Source organism: Alligator mississippiensis, chromosome 12, assembly GCF_030867095.1.
Source record: "Alligator mississippiensis isolate rAllMis1 chromosome 12, rAllMis1, whole genome shotgun sequence".
Taxonomy (NCBI): domain Eukaryota; kingdom Metazoa; phylum Chordata; order Crocodylia; family Alligatoridae; genus Alligator; species Alligator mississippiensis.
Window position 1 is genome coordinate 9,963,820 of NC_081835.1, and position 25,580 is coordinate 9,989,399.

General features: G+C 39.6%; 1 protein-coding gene across 5 annotated transcripts in view; it reads left to right on the forward strand.

Moving 5' to 3' along the window:
- The window catches only part of LOC102573404 (contactin-6), a 223,649-nt gene that overhangs the window by 159,463 nt on the left and 38,606 nt on the right, over positions 1–25,580 (forward strand). For all 5 annotated transcript variants that reach the window (XM_019499811.2, XM_019499814.2, XM_019499815.2 and 2 more), the window contains 3 exons: positions 5,389–5,518; positions 6,626–6,776; positions 24,974–25,101. In XM_019499811.2, coding sequence (XP_019355356.1) covers positions 5,389–5,518; positions 6,626–6,776; positions 24,974–25,101 — 409 coding nt within the window. The remainder of the gene's footprint in view (positions 1–5,388; positions 5,519–6,625; positions 6,777–24,973; positions 25,102–25,580) is intronic.

A 25,580-nucleotide genomic window follows, 5' to 3' on the forward strand; every position in this document is an offset into this window, starting at 1 on the left:
TGTTCTGAGAATTATGGTACACAGTTTCTTCCATTAGGGCCAGCTTGTCATGTCAACGTTCCAGTCTTCAAATGCTGTTCAATTTTTATTTCCCCACTTCTGTACCACTCCTGTCATTAGTACTCTGCTGAGCCAAAGTTTTTTTTGCATGTATTGAGGTTCCACTTGGGCTTTAAAATTACATGCCTAGCTTGTAACGTGACTATTTCATGGGGAAAAAAATAATAATTCAGCAATTAAGTGTTGTCCAAAACAAATGGACATGGAAGCATTCCCAAAGCATATGGGATAAATTAGCACCTGCTGGGTCACAGCACCAGCATTTGTCTGGTTTGCTGATAGATATTTTCAACAACAACAGGGTCCAGTACTCTGCATGGTTTTTCTGCTAGATTAATCTTCAATGGAAGTACTAGATACACTGGAGGTCATTAGCTAGAATTTATTATGGTTGAATTTTCTTTAAAAAAATAATCATTTTACAGTTTTATTGCCTTCCTTAAGTGGGATCAACACATCTTTCTCGCTTTGAAGAAGACAGTGGTATTTAGAGGCTGTCATTCTCCAAATGTATCCTTTCAATATAAAATAGGAGAAAACACACTGAAGTCACACCAATATGTTCATAGTACTTACATATTGTATAAGGGTATTGTGAATGGAATACTTGAGGCAGCAACACATTGAATACTGTTGCTTAATGGATTAAACAGCTATTTTAGAGTGAATAAAATATTCACTCTCTCAGCACTGTGCTTGTTGAAACTATCTTAGAAAAAAATATGTTCCATAAGTTTTCCACCTTAATCTTCATTCTGTAGTATATGCCCGCTCTTTGTCAAGTATTTCCTTTGTGCCTACATTGCTGGCCATTTCCCCATTATTTCTCCTCGTGGTCATGGGGTGTTTTGTCCTTTGTTTTGCCTGCATAAGTTGCAAGAGCTGTCTGAGGAATAGGGGGAATTCAGTTTGTTCATGAGATGCTTGTATTACTTTAAAAAGGGGTTTTCTGTTCATAGAAAGTTTGTAAAAAATAGAATACATTGAGAGGATAGCAAACAGCCTGAAGGTAAAACTAAGTATGCAGAAGATATCCATAGTGAGAGCCACAAAAAAAAAAAGGAGATAAGTAATGCAATGTTGTTAATTAGTTTGCAATACACCAGCCATACAACCCCGGGCTATGCTCTCATCAAAATTTGTAAGCTAAACAAGGTTGAACTGGGTCAGTACTTGGTTGGGAGACCTCCGAGGAAAATCCAGTGTGCTGAACAAAATGGTTATGACGACTCAATAGGTGGCACTCTCTCCTCTGCAGAGATACAGTAGCAGCAGACCATCAAATATTCTGTGCAAATGGCATTATATTTAACTCTTAGGTGGTCATATTACATACATTCAGCAGAACAAAAATATATTTTAGATTATTACAGTTTAGTAGAGGATTATATTATGTACTGTATCACCATACGGTGCCCTCTAAATTCTATAGAGGCAATAGAGCCAGTCTAAAAAAGAAGTATCATAATAATAAAAATATCTGTTGTTCTTAGACTTGCTTTCAGTGATGGAATTTATATTTCCTTTTGTGGGTTTCTTTCTTAGTGATCCATTTTGGAGAGAATATTCTCTCTTTCTTTTGCAGATTTCTACTTTACAATGTGGCTTTTATTGTCCCTGGAGGATGGTAATAGTTAGCCTTGAAATATTTGGTTTTAAGTTATGTTTGTAGTACAGAGCAGGGTTTATTATGTGCCAAAGAAAAATGAAGAAAAATAAATTCTTTTAATGCACAAAAACAAAAATCTGGGGCAAATGTATCCCCTGTACAGCCTCATTGATTTCAGCAGCACTCCACCAATGATTAAATTGGCCCAGTGTGAGCTAAAACTCAAGCTAAGCATAGCAAATCTCCACTTCATGATCTGCACTGACTGCCTGCAGGTTTCCAAGGGAAGTTTAAGATGTTGGTTTGGAGGAGAGCTTTGCAACAGAACATTTTTTCCTTTAGCAAATGCCAGTCTGCTGCAATTTAAATATCCTACAGGAATATCTTGATTAGGGATCTTCACAGATGGAATATATCCTTTAGGATCATAACTGGAGGACTCAATATGATTATCACCAAAAAGAATCTAGTGCCCTCCAATTTTTATTCTATGACTAGCTAATGCTCGTCATGAATGGGGGAGTGTTTCAGGGAGGGTTTACATGCCCCCCCACCAACTCTGCTCACCCTTCAGGGCCGGCCACATAAACAGTCCCGCCGCTGCCACCACCTCCTCCTTCAGCCTCCAGCACAACAGCTCCCCCCTGCCTGCCTCTACCTCTACCCCCGGGGCAACACAGTTTCCCACCGTCACCCTGCCTGAGGCATCAGCGGTGGCTCCCTCCGTCCCCCTCACCACCCACCTCTGCCTCCTCCCCCTGAGCAGTGGGGCTCCCACCTACTTGCCGAAGGCAGCAGTGGCTCTCTCCCTGTCTGAGAAGGTGGAGCCCCTGCATCCAATTGCTGCCAGCCCTCTCGGCAGGGCAAGCGCAGTTGTCCAAAAGTGTTACGGACAGACAGACACACAGACTAAGCCCTTTATTGTATTAGAATTGTGAAAGTCAGGTCATTTTCATATGATTCACATGTAGCCCTTGAGATACCAAAAATACTTAACTATTGAGGCAGATGGGGTGCTATATATAATTACTATTTAGCTAACATCAAGAAACAGCACATAACACAAAGACAATCTGAATACTGTTATCATCTCACCTTGCTATATTTTCTGTCTCCGTCTCAGCCAAACTTAGTCACTCAGCTGAGCAGTTCCAAACCTAAATACTACATCACTATTTTTAATTTGTAGTGTGATAGTACCAAGAGACTCAGGTCAATTAAGCTAAGCACCATATGTGAGGAAATTATAGTGTCAGAAAACCACCAGGCAAACCATGAAAGACAGCCATGGGGAGGAGGAAAGAGGTCAGAATAACAACACTTTTATGCTGGTATTTTAATGCCAATGTGGTCTCTCACACTTGTGAGAAACCCCACTATAAGTCCTCCTATAGCCATGTCACCATTCTTCTTCAGAATGTCCCTTAAGGTCATTCCTGCCAACAGTTAAATGACTAGCTAACCTCTTGACTACCATTATCTCAGTGTTTCCTTATACTCCTCCATTTCTGTTATCATTTTTCATACACTTAGATTATAAACTGTATGAGGGATGCAGTATGTCTTTGTTCTGAGCTCATAAAGCATGTAAAACAATAGAGTCCTGCTCCATGACAAGCTATCCTACATACAGTGGCAAAATAATATATATAAATATATATTATATCTAGCTATATACAGTAAAATCCCTGTTATCCAGAATTTGAGTAAGTGGAACACTCTATTAATCAGAATTTTCAGCCGGTCGGGCAGATGCGGGCAGAGGGGAGGGGGGCAAGGGGGAAGCTTGCATGCAGCAGCCACCCACTACCCTGTGCTGCAGCTGCTCAGTGTGTGGTCGCCACCCCCGACCCTTAGGCCCTGCTCCACCAGTGGCTGCTACCCCCCCCCCCCCGCAACTCTTCGTACTCCACATCCAGCCAAAAACCACCAGCCTCAGGTAACCAGCATTTTTAGATACCTGGCACTCCCCATTTCACACTCATGCTGGATAACAGGGATTTTACTGTATATATTAATATATAATATATATTATAATGCCACTGTATCTTGGATAGCTTGTCATGGACCAGGACTCTATTTTATCACATGCTTTATGAACTCAGAACAAAGACATATAACTATAATATATATATATATATATATATATATATATATATATATGTATATGTATATGTATATGCAATACAATACAAAACAATACACTATAATAGTGCCACTGTATGTGTACACACACACACACACACACACACACACACACACAAATGAAATAATGCTAGAGTCAACTGTAGAGGTCTTAAGAACATGGGAAACAAAGCACACCATCTTCTTTGTGGTACTTCTCTAGATTGAGTTGATTACCCACGAGATTCTCAGATGCTTTCTCTGTCAGCAAACAGGCATGGTAGTTTATAGCACACCATGTTTTGTACGTGCACCAGCACATGCTATGAATTGAGGATGTCTTAGTAATGATGATGGTGGTGAGATGATGATGTGATTGCTGGCAATGTCACTGTAGTTTCATAATTATGAAAAATGGAGCAGGAGGGTTTATTTAGAAGGTACCAGCCAAAGGGAATGTTAGCACCAGAGAGTGAGGAAGTTTGATGAAGCAGGATTAGATAAAGAAATGTTCAGGTACGGCAGTACAAAGTAACTTTCTGAGAGGATGCAGGGAGGGGCCTGGAGCAAACAACCAAAAAGAGGAGGGGAGAGAGTCAAAAAGTACAAAACGGGACACAGTGTGTTGCCATTGTGAGCGTCTGAGGCCCCACATCAGTGGCTCCTGTGTTTACTTCTTCCTGCTGAATCCCTGGATCTATCCTGGAGATTTGTTCTCTTTCCAAAATCTACACAGTTAAAGAAGGATGGTCATATATGCCTCCTAGTATTCCTAGAAACAGGTCTTCCCAGATAATTCCTGGTTTTGAGGGACTAGGAAGGGGACAAGAGACAAAGAAGTTTTTTTCACTTCTCATCCATACTTCACAGTAACAAAGTGTCATCATGCTGTGCGGGGAAAGAGCGTGGGTTGGCGCGGTACACCGCAAGTATTTGAAACCACGAATCGCAAATCTGTGAATAACAAGGGTTTCCTGTATACCGGCTTCAGCTGCTTATACGCATAAGCCTATACTTGAAACACATGGATGAATCCCATTGCATTGAAGACAGTGGGACTACAGCATGTTTAAATGTTCTGATGAATTGAAAAATTGGGATCTTATAGTATAACGGCCACCACACAGTGGGTGTGCCTGCACGTGCACTTTATTGTGCAGTAGCCTATTTTATGTGCATTAAAGCAGCGGGTAAAAAACTGTGCTATTACGATAAGGTGCAGTAAAATAGGCTACTGCACATTAAGCATCACCTAAAGAGCGTGCACTTGCGCTACTGTGCATTAGTGCAACCTAATGTGCATTTCGTACCTCACACTGCAGTTCCTAAATTTAATGAGCATTAGGAAAAGCTCATTAATGCACATGGAGATGTGCCTAGTATGTATTCTAATACAGTTATGTTTCATTTGTCATTATCATTTTCATCTTTTTCCCCCCGCTTTGTTTTCATCGGCATTCCAAAATAACAAAATGTCAGCTTCTACATCGCGACAGAAGTGCACCTACATAGTAGTATGAGACACTACTTTTATACTCAACTGTTCTAAGAATATGTTTGCTTTGTTTCAGTTGTTTTTTTTCCCCTTCTATTAGGAGAGAATTCAAATAGAAAATGGAACGCTAACAATCACTATGTTGAACGTATCAGATTCGGGCCTTTATCAGTGTGTTGCAGAAAATAAATATGACACCATTTATGCCAACGCTGAGTTAAGAGTGATAGGTAAGTAGACGGGTCATTAAAAATAATCAGATACTGACCAGAATGGAAAATTAATTTCATAGTTCTGAAAGTAAGAAATGCAGGGACTGACTGAATACCCCCAAAAATTATGTTCCTGAATATTTCTTTAAGTTGCACATGGCTGTTGAGTTTGACTGCTCCCCTTACTAGTTACTATTCACAGACATTTTGAAAAAAAAAAGGGATTGTTTGCCTAAATGTTTGGAAAAAGAATTTGCTTTGGAAAAATTGTCTATTCTTTTGAACAAATATATATTCATGTGAAGAAAGTTGCTTGCTAAAGATGCTGTCCTTCCTTATTATGGGTAATTATTATTTATTATTCCACAATTTAAATTTCTCAGTCAAGTTAGGGAGCAGAAATAATATTATGTGACATAAACAGATGCTACAGATAATGTCCAGTAAATAGTCTCAACATAGGTTTCAAAGAAACCCATTGCCTGAAATCTGTTCGTGTGGGGTGAAATTTATCCCAGTGTAGAGGCCAGCATGAGGACTGTACATCATTCAAATCCCACTGACACAATCAAAATGCGGCCTTCAATGGTACTTAAGTGTTGCATAGGCTTTGTGCTACCCCTCTGTATTAAGGGAGATTCCACCCATTATGTATTTGACAAATGTTTGTGAACAACGAATGCATTTCAGAGCCCAGGATCAGTTCATGAACAGAAACAATATCATTGAATAATTTATTTGCAATGAATAATCTACACTCTATAGACATGAATAACATCAGCTAGATTCAGGCGTAGTGCTGTTAATTCTGCGTGCACAGTCCTTTTTCCATGCACCTCAAACCTGATAAAAAAATGACCTTCCCTTCAGATCCTCAGACTGTCCTAAGCAAAGCTATCTGGGGTACTATAGAAAGTGGAGTTGCTTTAATTTTTTTTTGGCCAAAAGGGCATTATTAATACCAGACCACTGGATCACAGAAATCAAATAAACACTTGAATCCAAATCTGCAAATGCAAAAAAGCTACTGGATTCACATACTACATTAGAGAAAAAAAGTTCATTTAATTTGTCAGATACCTCACGTGCTTTTTGTTTTTCTCTTCCCTTCCTCTTCAAATTTAGCCTCAGCCCCTGATTTTTCCAAAACTCCTGTGAAGAAAATGTCTGTCGTTCAAGTTGGGGGTGAAGTTACTATTGGATGTAAACCAAATGCTTCTCCCAGGGCAGTTATTAACTGGAAAAAAGGCACAGAGGTTCTGCAACAAAACAAAAGGTACTTTAACAAATTGCTTACAACATTGTTGGCATTTATTTTTGTTGGTCTTACCATCACTATAATGCAGCTGATTCGGCATCACGTTTGACAGCTCACTGGTAAAAGCTCTAGTGTCAATGGGCCTGTTCATCTTAAGGAGAAGCCATGCAGTCTGACTGACTGAGAACATAGGCCATGTGTTTTGTTCAAGTGTATATGGGTAATTGTAAATCTCTGTGATATAAAATTCGGCAACATTCAACCTGTATTTCATTGTGACACCCTCTGGGTCCACTTGCTTTGCCATATGCATACCTCCGTGAATCAGTATCGTGTAGAGATCAAAGTTTGAGGGAGATGGAAACTATGCCCAGGCTGCATATTAGCTGCACAGTACCTACATAGGTTGCATTGCAACCTTTGGTTTATATCAGCATCCCTAGAGGGTATAGAGTACAACTAAACCCCAAAAGGAGTATTTAACATCTTCTTTGTAAATGTGTAAACCATTATACAAGGTGCAAGTCAGTAGTGGTGGCCAGTAGTGGTAAGTCAAATATGGTAAGTTAAAAAGCTAAGAGAACGTCTTTAACTTACAAAGAAACGTTCTCTGTATAATTTTTCAGCAATTACTAATTATGAGTACTAGTCTGATTAATGCTTTCTCAGAGCGTTCACATATTTGCAATATATTATACAGTGTATTCAATCAAGCGCTTATTCAAAAGTGCTAGACTATGGGATGCAAAGAGAATATTCAGCTTCTATAGGTTGCAGAAAGGAAACTGTGAACTTCATTATACTGAATGATACAGATAGGCTAAACTTTATAAGGGATATTTGGCAATCCTAACCGATATGTATATTCATTACCTATTTTTAAATATAAATCCTAGGCGGAAGTGGCCATAACATTTCATTGGATTTCTATATTCTGTAACATTTAATTATATATCATAGAAATAAGAATCCTTCACTTATGGGTAACCAAGACTGAAGGTCTCAAAAACTATTAATAAAAGTAAGCCACCGTATAATTTACATGAAAAAACAATGGCTTGAATTTTAAACATGGATTCCTACAAGATATTTACAGTACCCCTTTAGGCCATGAGATAATAGTTGGAGTACTCCTGATATTAACTGATTAAGTAGCTGTTGCCACATAGATCTAGACGGTGGGATTCTTCAAGAATTCCCCTCCGTAAAATGAAGCAGAACACAGAAAGTGAACTAAAGGTTGGTAATCCTGTAATTTTTATTCCTCATATATTTAGCATCACAATAACATGCATCCAAATCTCAAATAAAAAGTGAGCAGGAAAAACACACTCCCTAGTTTTCTATATGTATGATTAAATCCTGGCAGGTCACATACAGTTGAACCATTTTAACTAAATGTTTCCCATTCTGTTCCTTTCTATTTTATAGCATTTATAATCTCTAAGGATCTCTTTCCCCTCCTTTTGGAAAAGCTGGTTGGCATGTATTCAGAGAAAAAGGATATACCAGTCCTTCACAGTTCTGACAGGAATACAGTGATGGACAAGTTGTTAAATAAGTCAAACCATATAACTCTTTTAGGATGACCTAGACAAATTCAATCTTTTGTTACGGAAATGGTGCTACCAGACCTTTGGTATATATTTCACCCTAAAGCAAAAAAGATATTATTTTTTCCCCTTCCTCTGCTCACCTCATGATTTGATTTATTTGTGATGGCTCTGCTTAGTACCAGCACACATTCATGGTATCACATTGTCTGAACAGACTGCCTTTTAATTAATTTGGGGTATAAAAGCAAAGCTGAGGTAAGTGGGAAGCACTAATAAAATAAGACTCACCCTCTTGTCATTCTATAAAGAAACTTGAAACATGATTTTAGATCGTCCACAGCAGTCAGCTGCTGAATATTTCCTAGATCGGTGTTTTGGGTTTTTCTACTTTGGACCCATGTGTTTTTAACTTTTCTGGCTAGGGACAGAAGTTATATGTAAACTGGTTTAAGTCATCAGAAACTGATTTAAACCTGTAACAGAACAGAAGCTTAGTTTACATAAACCAGTTTCAAAAGGGCTGAAACTGGTTTAAGATAAGTACTTAACTGATTTGAGTCTAACCAGTTTATCAACCTTCTTCCCTGGACCCCTTCCTGGTTCAAGTTAAATCACAGCCCCCCAGCATCCCAGCATGCCTTGCAGTCCTGAGCTGGGCTGGGTTGTGCTGTCTGCCCCAGGGTTTGGGTGGGGGAGGGAGGAACTGCCCCCCTTCCCCCCAGGAAACCCCAGCAGGTGTCTGGGGCCAGGGAGGGGGGTTAAATGCCCCTTCCTCCAAGTACAGAGCTGCCCTGCCCTACTAAATTTACTGGTGGCTGTGACTGGACTACAAATCCCAGAGGCACCTGGAAGCAGGAAGAGGAAGTGATGAGAAACCCTGCAGAGTCCTGCTACTGTAATTCTGGACTGCAAATCCCAGAGACCTTGGGGAAGCAGGAAGAGGAAGCAAACACACAGGCCATGCTGGCTATGTGCCAAGAGCCATGCTCCAGTACCCGCCAGCTTCTGGCCTGAACCACTACAGGCATGTAGCTGCATTTTCTGAATCTAAAGTATGTGTCTGTTCAGTTGTTTCTCAGTTTAATCTCCGCAGTTTAGACTAACCTGCAAAGACTGAATCAATTCAGCTTAGGTACAGACAATTTTGACTATCTGTACTTATCTCTGAGGGTAGGCAGAGCCCTGGTTCTGCCTTTGTTTTTGAGTTTATTCTATACTTTCAAAGCACAGATTCATTATCTTAAACCGCCTTCTGTCAACTGAGACACATCAATACAATTTCTTAAGCCCAGAAACTAATTACAGCTTCTCAAGCACAATCTTTCCCAGAGCTCCTACCTTGTTGTCACTCTGTCCCTCAAACAAGGCTCTGGTAGCTGATGGTTTCCCTCCACCACTTTGTATAGTATATATTCCTGGCCATATGCATCATTACCATTTATCAGAAGAGGCATAGAGGAAAATTATTGAAAAGACAACAAAAAAACCCCACTCTTTTTTAATAATCCTATGGAAATAAGACAAGCACATGCAATTCCAGTTATATCATAAACTAATAGAGGTCATCCAGTGACTGCAGCCAGACACAGAACCAACATCCTCTGATCTAATATACAAATCCATTCAGTAGATCACATGGCCTCATGTGCCCTAAGCTTGTATAGTAACTTCTGTGTTGGCTTTCTGTAATGAAAAGTTAAATGAAGGTTCAGAATACTTTAATTTAGTGTAGTTTGGGGGTTTGAGTCTATTCTCATCTTATCCTTTTTGCTCCTCCACTGCTAATAGTTTTGCATAGCTTTGATGAGATTCCTTAACCCCAGTAACTTATCAGTGCCTGTATGCTTGTAAAGAAGAAAGTTCATTTCCCCTTCTAGCTTTTAAATAGAGCACTTGAAGTACAGGCATTAGCAATCAGGGCAGTCCCAGATATCTTAGGCAGCATCTCTAAGTCAACATGAATACAAATTAAGCTCATCTCTTGATGAAATTCTAATTTTACTTAGGGAACCAATGGAATTGATTCCACATCTGCTAAATTTGATTAATCACTTCAGCTCTATTCCTAGCTAACAAGTAAAATGACAGAAATCAAAGGCAAAGGTTTGCCTGCCTGCTTTCAGTGGCCATGTATTGCTTGTTCTGAATTCACCTATTGAGATATGAAAATGCAAGCAAAATATCAGACTGCTAGTCAGAATCACTTTGAATTTTCCTCTAGAATAAAACATTAAATACCAAACATACTGTGCTCAATTGACAACATCATCATTACACCTCCCTCAAGGGAATGCCATGAGCTGCAAGAAGTACTTGGATTTTAAACTTATATTTCATTCGAAAAGCACAATGGTATCTCTTTATGGGAGGATGGCAGACCAAATATTACTGCAAAAGCATGTAAGAAGAACAGATTATGGGCTTTTCTAATATACTTATTTGTTAATGACTCAGGAGCTACCCTGCTTGCCCTGAATTATGCACAAATGTAGGCTTGATCCTGCAAATACTTTTGTACATTCTTAATTTTAAATGTCTTAATGGTGCTATAGAATTTAATAGGGCTGCTCACATACATGAAGATAAGCTTCTTCAGAGGCAGTTGTTACAGGTATCAGGTCTCTAGCTTATACCCAAGGATGTGGGAGCTCTAAGACAGTGACAGCACATGTCTGAGGAGTTTTGCATTCATAAGAACATTAGGAAATTGCTCCAAGAGCTTTTAATAATTCCTCTTGTTCTCTAGGCTCCATCAATATGTTCCCAGTCATTTCTCTTCCTGTCAATCTCTGTCTTTCCTGTAAGATAAGACAGATGATAGAGGAGCAGGGGAAGCACTAGTGGGTGAAAAAGAAGAGGAAGGAATGATACTGGGAGCAGAAATGAGCAGGGACAGGGAAAGAAAGGGGAAGAACCTCCTTTTTTCCTAATCCTATCCTTTCTGCTTTGTCATCTCTCTTTCTACCATCCCTGCTTTCTTTCAATTTGAAGCCACTCCACTGACATTTGCTGAGAAGGAAGAATGGGACCCCCATTTCTATTTGACCCCATGAAATGATGGTGGGCAACAAAAATAAAATTAATACAGCTGTAGGAAAATAGGAGGTAAAGTGACTTTCCTTTCCTTTCCCTTCCTTAGAGAGCTCCAAAATGGAACAAGCCAATAAGCATAATTTTATTCTGTATTACTGACTGTTTAATGCAATAGTGTTTAGTACTTCAGGTAGCATGAGCATCAAATAGGCAAATGAACCATATGTTCTCATGCTTAAGGAACAATGACAACCTGCATAATACTAGACTTACTGCAATTTCCCTTCTGCACGTAGGCTTTGTAATATAATTTTAAATTGTTCATATTCATCTCCTTGGAGCCTTGTTAAGGTGATTCTTTCTGAGGGTGTTATGCTACATACTGAAGATGTCCCAAGCAATCTGTCACTCCTATCATGTCAAATGGAGTTGTAACAAGTTGAAATCCTGTGAGTGTCAGCAATATGCCTTCTGTCTCTGTCTTCAAGAGTATGTGCATGAATCAAGGGTAGATTACAAACCTTGGAGAGAGACAGAGGAGGACAAGATTTCAGGAAGAGCCTTGTCAAAGTTACTAAGGCAGCTGACAATTCAAGGAATATGAAGATAGACTACTGGTTCTGAGTCTTGACTAGGAAGAAGTCATTAGAGACTTTGTAGAGACTGGTTTCAGTGCAAGAAGCTGGAGATGGATTGGAGTTAGTCTAGGAAAGGAAATTCCAAACAGCAGTTGTAAGGAGGACATTCAGTGATCTGAGAGAGAAGGAAGTTGGATGGTAGTTAGAGATGCAATTAGAGTCATGGGTTTTTATTTTTAAGATGTTTGTGTTGTGAGCAGAGGCAGCCAGAAGGCAGGGAGAACCGAAGGAGAAGAGTAAGGGTGGGGATGAGACACGGCACAAAAGAAATAAGGAGATGGTGTCACTGGGGCTAGTAGTGGGAGTAGAAGAGGAAGGCAGACAAAAAGAGTTTGCATCTGTGATGTGTGGGAGGAAGGCATTGTAGGGGGTTGGAAAGGAAGGCAAGAAAAGGGGAGGAAGAAAGTCATATCACTGTCAAATGTTGTTGGTAGAAATGGTAACATTCTGTGCAAGGGGAGAAGTTAAGGTTGAAGGATCAAAAGATTTGAAGATTGCATCACAGGTAATGAGAAGACAGCTAGGATTGTGGGCATAAGAGTCAATCAAATCAGAGCAGAGTTGTTTAAGTAGCTATGTGGCAGAACTCAAGGAGGAAAGAAAGCAGTCGAGGAAGTAAGAGAAGTTGCAAGGTAGGATTTCTGTACGGGATGCTCCACGGCATGAGAACAGAAACAGAGGAAGCAGACATGCAGGGGCAATGCAAGACACGGCTGGTTGCACAAATCTTGCAGTGACAAAGAGAAAGAAGGGTGGGAAAGAGTGAAGCATGGAGAGCATAGCTTTATCAGCGTGACTAAAGCATAATAGAACATGGACTTACAAATTAATGTAATTAGTATAATTCAACTGAAAAAAATGCCTGTGCTTTGACATTATAGTTTATCAATGGTATAGCAGAAAATAGCATGCCAAATTGCACATGTGTCTGTGCACGTATGTATGTACAGGCAAGCCTGTACACATGGCTACATACTTAGACACATGCATGTGAATATGCTTGCAAAGTGTCCATGTTACATGATGTCCAGACCCTGCAAATTAGGCCAATACTGATCATATGTAGATAATATGGCTTGCTTGCACATACAGAAAAAAAACCAGAATATTTTAGGGACAGCAGCAATTCTGATTTTACTACATGATGGGCAAATCTACATGTGCAATGAATGCACACAAATAAAGTTTGGAGCTTATTGCTCAAGAGCTTTTTGCTCCCAGGCATGCCATTTGAACATGCACTTGGAAGCAAAAACCTCCAGAGCAATGTGGAGCCCTGTCGGAGGATCCCTGAGCTGGCTGCTCTAATGGGGCTCCTTGTGATGTAAAGCAGCTGGCTGGGGCATCAGGGTGCTTCAGTGGGGGGGTTGTCTGCCAGCTAGCTCCTTGCTGAAGCACCCTCATGTTCCAGCCAGCCCCTCTGCAGCACATGGAGGAGCAGCCCTGGCCAGCCTCCATGTGCTGTGCTTGAATAAACTCTGGAGCCAATTGCTCAGGAGTTTTTTGCTCCCAAACGCATGTTCAAACGGCATGCCTGGATGCAAAAAACTCTTGAGCAATAAGCTCCAGACGTTATTAGTGTGCATTCATTGCACATGTAGACTTGTCTGCCATCTAGCTCTGTGCTGAAGCAGCCTCATGCCCAAGCCAGCCCCGTCACCATCTACACATGCATGTAAGTGCAGTAATTTACTGCACCATTGGATAGTACTTGTGTCTGATGGGATTATCCAATGGCACAGTAAACTAGTCTACACCAGTCTAATTGCCATGCATATGTGATGCTTTACTGTGCAGTACATTAGTCTTACATTAGTACATACTGTGCTTGTACATTAGACAAGAGAAACTTTTTGGGCATAAAATAAACCCTCGCACTGAGGGTCACATGAAGCCCTATGAACCCTTTAAATCCCACCTAAGTCTTATATTAAGGGTTTAACTTTGCATCATCATTGAATTTGGACTTATCTGCAACTGTATCTGAACTCCTAATAATGCTTGAGACATATAATGATCAATGATGGGATTAGATTTAGTAATAGCAGTGTGGGCAAGGAGTCATGTGGTGGGTAAGATTTTCTCTAGAGCTCCTAAGTTGTTAATATCTTTCAAAACCAGTGGCATTTACCAGCAAACAGGGAAAATCGGCGGGCCCTCTTTCTGACAATTACATTTGACACTTTGTACTTCTACTCTCACTGTAGCATTTGACAACTAGTAAACTTCAATTCTTCCATTCTCAGTAGCAAACCAGTTTTTTTCTACGCTCAGAATAATGCTTGGCTTTAGCGATCATCCTGTCCTGTGTCCTCTCTACATGAGACAGGATTGTACTGGAAAAAACTCCTTCCTTTCTGAGCTGGACCAGCCGAGTCATGGAGTGCGGTTCTTGACTGAATCAAGCGTGATTCCAATTCTCTCTCACTGAGAGGCAGTGACTGTCCCAAGCTAAATGCTACATGCAGCTTTCAATAAGATGGCAGTCGTTTGTAGAGCCAGTGCCAGACAATTGGGTTGCACAGACCTTATCTCATAGATTCACGGAAGTTTAGGGCTGGAAGGGACCTTGTGAGATCATCGGGTCCAGCCCCCCTGCTCTCAGTTGGTCCTTGATTACTCATGTTGGATAGAATTGATTGCTTGGTCTGGGGTCAGGAAGGTATCCTTCCTACACAGATGGCCTGAAAAAGGCATGTGGTTGTGGGGGTTTTCTTGGCTTGGCTAGATTGCTATTTTCTCAGTGATTTTTTTTTTTTTTTTTACACTAAGAATGCTAGTTCCGTTTCCAGTTGAATTATTTGACCATTTATGAACTGATGAAATAGTGTCTCTATAGTCTGTGTTGTCAAAACTTTAAGGGCAGGGACCCTATGGCAGTCTCCCAGATCTCTCTTGGAATGAGAAGGCAGAGTGGGGATAAATCACAGCGTGTGAACAAACCTTAATACTGAGCAGAGAGGGAGGATGGGGCATCCCTGTTCTTCCGTCTGGTTCTCTCCAGAGGAAAAGACCAAGGGAGCCAGCAGTTGGTTGGAAGTGTGACTGTGCTTACAGGCAGTTGGATCCTATATTTACAATGCTGAATCCTGTCACTATATACCCAAGCTTTTAGACTATATTACACTGAATAGTGAGCTTCTGGTTAATAATAGGCCTACTATGCTTTGGTGGGGTAAAAAAAATCAAACCTAAATCTGGTCAGTGTTCAAAGGACCTCGAAGTAAGGCTGGTTTTGCCTATGCTGAATGGGAAAACTTTGAAACAGATCTTTTATCTTTATGGGAATGCCATCTCCTAACCATATTGCATTTTGCCTGGAAGCTTCATTATGCAGTAAAACTCCTTCCTGAGGTCTGTATGTGTTTGCATAAAACAAATATTTGCGTTCACAAATTGTGCAGCGATTCTACTTCCCAAGTAATGTAAAAAAATAGCAAAAATAATATGCCTGCTTTTTAATTAGCGCAGAGCCGTGTTTTGTTATCACATTATTATTGCTAATAATTTTCTTTATTTAAATATTTTAATAAGACTATTCAATTAGATATTGTAACTTTGTTTTGATCCAAATAATTAACATTGGGCTTACTGGTATTTATTTTGTTTGCACTTAATTGTGTCAGTCGATTTTGAAGCTCATTAATATCAGCTTGCAGATAAGGAAAGTCCTCTTTTTAAACATAGTTTATTAAGTAGCAATGCTATTAGCATATAAATTATATTGTGAATAGGAGAAACAGGTATAAAGATCATTGAGATATAACAAACAATTGGATCTCAGAATGAACCCAGTGGAACCTTTAACTAAAACTGAAGTAGTCATCATAAGGATCAATTAACTCTCATTTACACCTATATAAATCCCTGGTGATTTTGTTGTCTTCAGTGAAGTTATGAGGGATTTTTTCCCCAAGTTCTCTTTCTTTCTCACTCCCTATCTTTCATCATTTTAAACCAGTCTCTCTCATATTTATCAATCTTTGTGAACTTCAACAGTCAGTCAAAATCTCACGGTCCACTGTATATTCTTCAGAGAGAACTCCAGACAATTTACCAGTTAATATTCTAACCATAAACATAAGAAAGGATGGTCTTGTGGTTAAAGAAGGCAGTGAATTGAGACTCAGAAAAGCCAGGATTTAAACTCATTCCTTCTGAGTAATCTTGGACAAATGAAAATTTTGTTGTGCTTCATTTCATCATCTCTTCAATGTGTCCGTGGAGAGTTGGGATGATGCATGCAGTAGCTATTGTGAAGTGCTCATATATACTGCTGATAGAAGACTGGGTGAGGTAAAAAAGACCTGGGCAGAATCTCTATATGCTTGACTATTTTTTTTAAACCAGGCTACTAATAGCTTTATAAACTTTAAATGCCCTCTTCTTAAAAAAAAAATAAATAAAAATCTGGCTCCAGGGCTTCATTTGGCAGGCTTTTTCCTTGATTGGATGTGCAATTCAGATAATAACATGCACTATTAGCTAACAATTTTATTTGTGCATAGGGCCAAATTAAAGCCATGTATAGGTATTATATTTCTATCAGGAGAATTGCTGCTCTCCCAGGAGAAACTAGGAGCATTCATTCAATTTCTCCCAGGGGAAACATGCCTTCTGGGGGAGAAAAATCTTCCACATAAATACCTGGAAAATCTCCCTTGCAAAAGAAATTCTCATACAAAAATGAACACCTGTAAACACCCTAAGCCACCCTGGCTCTGGAGGCACATCACACCATGAGGCATCTCATACTTTTTCCAACGTCAGTCTAACTCTTTCTGAAGTAATGTGAACAAGAGTGGCCACTTCTGCCCACATAGGACATTTATAAATATGACCCTCCTCCAGAGAGCCAAAGGACTCCATTTCCTTTCTTATCTAACTTATCCCAGCTGCTGGGCTGCACCTATTATATAGCTATACTGGGCCTGCCTTTGCTTTGCCCCTGCTTCTGTTCGGGTGATATTGGTGCAGCAAATCAGAGCAGTCATCCATGGAGTTAACATCACTTTGAAATGCTTGCAGGAGTTTATATTGCTCTGTATTATTGTTTCAGGATGCCGGCAGACTCCAGCAGATGTTGTTGTGCTTCTTTCCCCTCACCCCCCTGCTTCAATTCATAATCTATTATGTTGTGTTTACAACTAAAGCTGAAACTTTGACCCATGCCATCATTCAAATCTGCTTTTCCATGCAATTGCCAGAGTGCTGCCTTCACTTGCAAAGATCACGCATATAGTTCGAACCATAATTGCAGACTTAATATTTAAGTAAATTGCATTTTGGATTGTCCCAGTTGCACACAGCTTACATGACAGAAATTATTATAATTAAAAAGGACTGATTTTGAGAAAAATCTCATGTTAGAAACTGCATGGCTTGTCCCATTCAGCCACAATGTTACTCCTGGTTTTACCAGTGCTACTCCAGTGATTTCAGTGGCATTACATCTGTATCACACTGGGGGGATATGCACATTGCACATATTTATATCTGTGTATGAAAGCTCCATCCGTAACTAAAGAAGATAAGCTGAATAACCTGGAAGGAAACAAACTACCTCTGCTTCACTTTAAAATGTAATGAGTTGATACCTGCTGCCTTTTACAAATTTTATTATAGATCAGCCTTGTTGAATACATACTGTTCTTTCATGCTCTTGAGATCAAAGGAAATAGCCGTCCATAATCTTTTGTTTACATGAGACAACACCTTCCAGAAATGATTTGTTTGGCCTAGTTAATTAGAAGTGATATGTATTATGCTGCTTGGTTTCTTAAGTTCTTTACATAAAAGAAGTATGTGCGACAGTTTTAATGAGCAATTTGCCTGTTTCTCAGACTTCTGTCTCCTGAACAAAGGTGGCAAGCTGTCTTTTTACTCAGAACACTCAGAGAATTGACTTAGGTGAAGATCTAGGATGTTCTTTTTCCCTCCCTTCTCTTGCTGCATATGACCATAGACACCTGCCACAAATAGCATCTGGCTATATATTTTTAGATTTCTGATTTTTAAACCAAGGTTGTTGTTGGGTCACTCTTTCTGGAGTGATGAGAACAAGGTGATAGGGTGATGGTGTCACTGCCATCCCTATCACTGAATGAAGTTGCTCTGTGCTCCTGTGTTCAGAAAGCATGTCAGAGCCAAACTGAAAAGCATTGCATTGTGGAGGCGTGCAGGGAAGTTCTACCTGGTGGCAGTTGGCATCTATCACCAGGCTGCCACCACCATGTAATGAAACTGTTCGTGCACTTCTGTTTTCAGGGGGTATGTCGGCGCCAAACTGGGAAGAGCTGCAGAGAACCACCATTTTAGGATTATAGAAACATAGGGCTGAAAATAACCTTGGAGTCATCTAGAGGCCAAAGCCCTACTTAGGCAAGTGACCTTGGGGTCCAAGCCCTACTTAGGCAGGATCCCTTTCTAAACCATCCCAGACAAATGCTTATCTAACCTGAGGTTCTCTGTGTAGATGTGATATCTTTTATTAGACCAACTAAATATTTGGTCTAAAAAATATATCTACCCAAAGAACATTACCTGAGTATGTCCTTAGACCAACATGGCTACAACCAACAGCCCTATCTAACCTGACCTTTTTTCCCAATGATGGATATTCCACTAACTCTCCATGTAGACACAGAGAACATTTGGTTTCCATCCTCTTTATAACAGCTCTTTTTGAATATCAAGTTTGTTATCTTCAAATTCCCTCCTTAGTTATCTCTTCCCCAAATGTAATAATTCTCTCTCCTCAGTCATCTCTTCTGTGAATTAAATAATTCTAGTTCTTTTAACCTTTCCTTATCACATATTTTCCAGACCTAATTGTGTTGCTTTCCTCCGAGCTCTTCCAAGTTAACTCACATTTCTTGAAGTGTGGAATCCTAAACTGGAAAAGCAAGGCCTCACCAGAATCACTTTCCCTGGCATGCCTATAACACAGCCCAGTATCCTCTTGGCCTTTTCTGCAGATCTTTTAAACATGTCTCCATTAACAGATGGCTGGAAATTGGAATGAAATGAGCTTCTCAGCAAGAAAACTGATTCTTTGTTCAGTCTGTCTTTCAACAAGGGTTTGTTTTTTTTTTTCATTTAAGCTTGACTCTAGGCATTTGAAGTCACAATCACTAACTTATATCTAGGTTCATGCTTATCCATTTTGTCCTTTAAAAAAAACAAAACTAGTTTATTCCTAGGAAAGACAACTGCATTGGAAGAGAAAATGTTTTTTATTAGATTAGATTTTAAATGTGACATCCTTGTTTACCTTGGTCAAAATTACCTTGACTTTGGATGTAAATGCTACCAATTATTATAACCACCAAACATTTTGTGAAGAGTTATAGCTTTGTGGTAAGCATTGTAGGGGCAAGGTATGATCAAATGTTATAGCTTCCTCTTCATCATTTGCTAAAATCTTCAGTGAACTTTGTATCTATAGAGATGGAAGAAAGATGCCATCCAAATTACTTCATTGAGTGAAATCCTGAGTTTCTAGAAGTCAACAGGAACATTTTCATTAACATCAGTATTCTAGCCACTATTTTCTGCATATATTTAAAATCTGTCTTTCTGCCTTTCTTTCATGCTGCTCTGCATTCCCATCCTTGTCCAGAACAAACTTTGATATGTCTCAAAATGACTCATACTTGTCCATTTAATTCCCTTCCATGGTAATTAATTACGTATGTGTCTATAGTTGTTGTTCCATTGACCAAGAGCCTGTTGGGCATTTGGTCACCATTGTGATGACATTAGTTGTGGATTTTGTTTTGGATTTCTACATGGCAGGGTAGCCCACAGGCAGGTTATCATCTTCAACCCCTGACATCTTCCATTGGATCTGAACTGGGCATGGCTGCTGTGGTCACTTGATGCACAGACGGTGTATTAGGAGTTCTGCAGAATGTGGCTGTGGCAACCTTCATCAAACTATGGACCACAAAACACTCTGTCCGCTATACCAATTTGAGGATGACATGCAGAGCTACATCCCCTTTTCTCAAGAGCATTAGACTGGTTAACTAACCTTAAACTGGACTTGTAAGTGTTGCTCCAAGTCACCCAAACAGAAGAAGAACTTGTGTGTCCATCACCCTTTTAAATAAATTGTGTCTGTGTGTAGGGTGAGACAGCTTCCTAAGTTTTAAGCATTGTGAATCTTGATTCTGAAACAACTCTAAAACTTCTTATGTTACAGTTTCTCTTTACCAGCAAAAAGTTGAACCAGTCAACAGAGAGCATTCCCACTTTTAAGATGGCTGATCGTCTAACTACAACTGTATGACTGTAGGCCAGTGATTATTTGCCCAATAGCTGAATGGGCATTATGCAATCTGAATGGATAACCATCTGTGCAGCCAAGAGACTACAAATAATAGTTCTTAATCATTGGTGCTCAACTCCACTTGATTCATCAGAAAATTAGAAATTTGCCCAGCAGAGGTTAAGGGAATGAGCCATTTTAGGAATGTCTCTCAGAGCTGGATTACTTTCCAAATTAGGGTGAGTTTCAAACTCTATTCGGCTTGGTTGAATGGGGCACTGAACAATTTTACAACTTCTGGTCTCCCCCTGGAACGTGCCCATTGTTCACATGCTTTCATTGCAATTCATGCAGCGGGATGCTGAAGATTGTTTCACAACCTTCTCTGTATCTAGAATATGTCTTTATTTGTGTATGAATAGAATCCGTATTGAATAAGCATCAGTACATTTGATGGGGCCTTCTAAGGTCTTTTTATACCATTCTGGCAGCACAAAGGAGACTTAAAATTGCTGTAAATAATGGAACGCCTTTGGCATAGAGATGGCATAGCTGTGTCTACAATACATCACCTGTGTCCCAGCATTGCTAGCATGTTCACAAAATGCTCCAAGGCCTCTAGTATCTATTTTAAACTTGCTTTAAACTACCCCAAAGTTGCTACAAATTACATTTGAGAATTAAGCTATCCCCCTGCTGACCTACATTCGAAATAATGTAAAGCAACTTTTATATTCCCAATCCCTGATATAGACAGTGCTAAACATAGCTGTGGCACACTCAATGATCCAACCCTATACACAGCCATGTGATTAATCTTTCTTTGGACAGAGCATTTCTTTATAGCTCTGTTTGCTTAGACTGTAGCTCTTAGGAATAGGGATTGTGTTTTTGTTCTGTATTTGCATACTACCTAACCCAATGGCATCCTGATCGATGGCTGGAGCTTCTACAAGCTCCTGCACTACAAATAATACATATGTGATATTTGATGGCTCACTCAGAATTTTAACTCAAGCATACTGTGAGTGAACATATGCTGATTCACAGCTGAAATGTCCCTTTAACACCGACTGTACAGCCTCTATATCTGCACATATTTTGCTAATTAATCAGCTGAATCGACTATTTTATCACCAGGAATTTTTAATGGCAATGTTTATCTACAGCTGTGGCACTCATTTTGAATGCCTCAGATGCTGGCAGAAGAGAAAATGAAAGATTTTGCTAATGCCCTATGTTCATATTTACTTAAATCCATCCTCCAGACACTAGCAGCAGGTATTTCTCCCAAGGGAGAGTGAAAATGAGACCATTTTGTCCTATTTTGATGTACAGCTTAATAATGTCAATTAAAAGGTGCCAGTTCCTCCTTATGTGTGCAGTTGCTCTTCTCTGAAAATGTCAGCTAGAGCCATAATTCCAGCTCCTAGTTGCATATTTTGCCAGCTCCAGTTTGATATGTTGATATCTGATGGAACGACTGTTAAATCCAAACTTATTTTCTTAGCCTAGTGTTAATTGTTTGCATGCAAAAGCTGCACCATCATCATCAAGGTAACAAGAGTATTCATTGAAGGCCAATTTCCTTCCTTTCTCTCTCCAAAGCCCGGGGACAAAAGTTTCTTTTTTGGATAATTCAGAACAGCAGTACAGCCACGCTGTGGCAGCTATTATAATTGGTTGCCCCAGATGCTGCTATATTCTCGCACAGCAGAGCTCAATGGATGACACTGCTATCCTTTCTTTGCTCCTTCTTCAAAGTGTACCATGTAACAGCACAGAAAGTGTCCCCACTGCAGCTCTACTATGCACGGGGAGTATAGACTCGGAGTTAGCTAAAGGTTTGCCCTCTTAAGGAGCAACCCTTCAAGTGAGGTAGGATCTGAGGGGTGTATAAAAGGTGAAATTGGAGTGGTGTCCCTGGGCTTAGCATGTAAGCTGAGACATTCAAACACCTGGCAGTGTTGTTGAGGAAGCCCATAATGCTTTTAGCAGGCATCACATCTGTCAAATACTTCAGTATTAAGGAGAGTCAAAACTACTATCCAAGTTTAAAATGTATATTGAGTAACAAGGCAAATTCCCAGAACATACTGCAACAATTCTCAAAGCAATGCTACTAGTTGAAAATATTCCCTATTTACTGGTGGTCAAGAATGTATTCCCATTCACGAATTTGGGATTTATTTCTCTTTCCTTCGCTACTCCCTATGGCCTTGGCCAGCTTTCAGCATAGCCCCATGTAATAGAAAAGGCACAGATTTTGCCACTATAGGATCCTTGCTCAAATCATCTTAATTTCTTCATTGCATTTCCCTTGCTTGTGGGGAGACAATGTACTCTGATACTTTGCTTAGTGAACGAACCATTTATGGCCGAATTTTTTTAAAGTCTCCAAGTCATGTGAGATCTATGACAAGGGAACATAGCCAAACAGCCCTCTCCCCTTCCAAACTCTTCATATTTTGGGAACTGAACAGGGAGAATAAGTACCATGAACTACACCTGGTGGAAATGACAGTGAACTTAATCAGCTCTGAGGCATACACAATTCTCTTTCTGATTCAGCAATAGAAACAAATAGAAAAAACCCTCTCAAGCACCCCCTGCAAGGCTAGCTTCCCTCCTGACACCTGATCATGCAGCACACTAAACACAGGTGTAAGAGCTCCCTTTCATTTGACAGTTAGCTGAACACAGCCTGTGATAATTATCCCCAAATTGGGTGTCTGGCTTCACTCAAGTCAGAGTTTGCTTATGCACTTTGCTGTGTGGCTGTGCTGCAAGATGGATTATTATTTCCAATTCAGCACAATTGGGGCCAGGTTCTGTGTTCAGTTACACAGATCTTCTCTCAAGTACATGAGCAGATGAGAACTGCAGTCGTGTGCCGGAGAGTGAAACATGGCCTATTGTGTATTATGCATGGAAATGCAAGACTATAAATACAAGGTTGGAATACAACAAGATAGTGTAATGTTTTGTATATGTTTAATGGATGTGATATTGCCCTCAACTTCCACTTGTGTTCTAGTTATTGCTCATTTGCTTTAATAATTTATTTCATCATCTAAATTTATGTTGTAAGTAATAAATATTGAATACTCAGGCTGTGAAGCATGACTTGGATATTTTTCTAATATAAAAGAACTTTTTATTAGATTTAAAAGCCAATTAAATCAAGGATTAAAAAAAAAAACAAAAAAAATTCCCCTCATATTTTATTTGCAGTGTTTGTGGTTCTCATAAACTCACTGCTGATGTTAGTATTGCCACTTTCAGAGGACTTTCATATTTCATGTGCATTTATGACAATCTCTCTTGGTATTCATAATCAAGGAAGCAACACAGTGTAAAAGTCATTGCTTAAGGTCTCAAAATTTCACTAGCAAAAGCTCAGGTTAGACTGTCTGCTGATTTACACCCTGAAAAACTACATTGACCTGAATGGGTATAAATCAGTGCAGAATTTGGTCCATAAAATCCCAAACTGGTGTTTTATATTGCTCAAGAATTTCTTATGCACTTTCATTGCTTTTTTCTGGTGTATATTTCTCCATCTACAGCCACAAACCTTTCCACTTTCTTTGTTGGTCTCAAAATATTTCTAAGTATAATCAAGTCAGTACCCCCAAAGTCAGTGCATAATAAAACAAGCCAAATCATAGCCACTAAGACTATGTACAGTCAAAAAGCCCAAGGCTGAATCGATTCAATCTTTGCAGGTCTAAGCTGTGTAGACTGAACCAATAAGCAAGTATATAGATGTTCACTTTTGATTCTGGAAATACATCCATGTGCCTGCACTGGCCCAAGCCAGAAGCTGGGGGATGGGGGAAGAAGAGGGGGAGCGGGAACTAGAGCACACCTCCCTGCCGGGCTGGAGCAGACAGCTTGGACCAAGGCTAACCCACCCACCCTAAGAGGAGGGGCTTGCAGGGGAGGTGCAAAGCATCCTAGGATGCTGGGGGACTGTGAGTTAACTTGAATCTGGAGGGGATCTGGGACAGAAGTTCAATAAACTGATTTAACCGAAATCAGTTAAGTCTGATACTACATCCATCCAGGTTCATCTTAAACCAGTTTGGATCATTTTGAAAGTGGGTTATATACACTAAACTTCTGTTGTGTTACAGATTTGAACTTGTTTCTGATCACTTATACCGGTTTATATGTAATTTCCATCCCTAGACTAAAAGGGCAATTTCTTAGGGCAAAATGAGAATGCTGACCATTTTATGTTGTTTTCATTGCTTGTGAGAGGGTGTTGCCGGGTCTTAGCTAGACTAATAACTTTTAATAAAACTGACAAAATTACATAGGCCGTCAGTCCTCATATCTCACATTATGCATTGCTTACCATCTGCGTCAGGAAAAACAACCCCCATGGTATAATATAATACTATTTGGGGCATTATTGGGGTGTTATTTTTTCTTCTGAAGCATCTAAAATAGACCACAAAAGGACATGGGGAAGTGGACTGGATGGATTGATGGTCAATTCCAGTTATGCCCAAATTATGCTCCTAATACAGAGATCATGAATAAAACAGATGTGAAAATTAGTTGATCAGCTTGTCATAGGAAAGCATATACATACCTAATGTATTTAAATATTAAAAGGTGCGTATTGTGTTCTTATTGCAGTTCTTGGAAAAGAAGTCAGAACAGCATCCTGTACAGCCAATATACTACTTCTTTTTTTTTCCCCAGGATCACTATGCTAGCAGATGGAAGTCTGAAGATATATAACATAACCAAATCAGATGCAGGAGTATATACTTGTATAGCAACAAATCAATTTGGAATTGCCAGGAACTCAGGGAACCTGATTGTGAAAGGTATTTTATTGTCTTCATTTGTGCATTATGAATATTGGAAATGTACATGCATATTTGATGAAACAAAGATTGTACTATTACAGCTATGATACAAGGTTTAAACTAAAATAGTGTGCTGAAACAGATGTAGACAGCAACTAAAAAGAAATGCCTGACTTATCCACAAGTAGTGACTATTTGGTATTATTTTTAGGAGATAATACTTGCCACAAAACCTTGGTCATTTATGACAGTGCACTGGGTATCAGCAGTATTATTAAATCAGTGTTCTAAGAACTAGAGGAGCAGACATTTGGCAAGAAGTCAAGACCTCCCTTATGATATACAGCAGGAATCATCATCATCGTTGTTTATTCTTTATATTAAAAACACTTAGCAGAATGGGATTATGAGACTTCTAGGCACTGTTTAAACACAGAAACCCCAAGAGCTCACAATCTTTGTCTAGGACAGGAAATAAGACTTAAACTCCAGGGCTG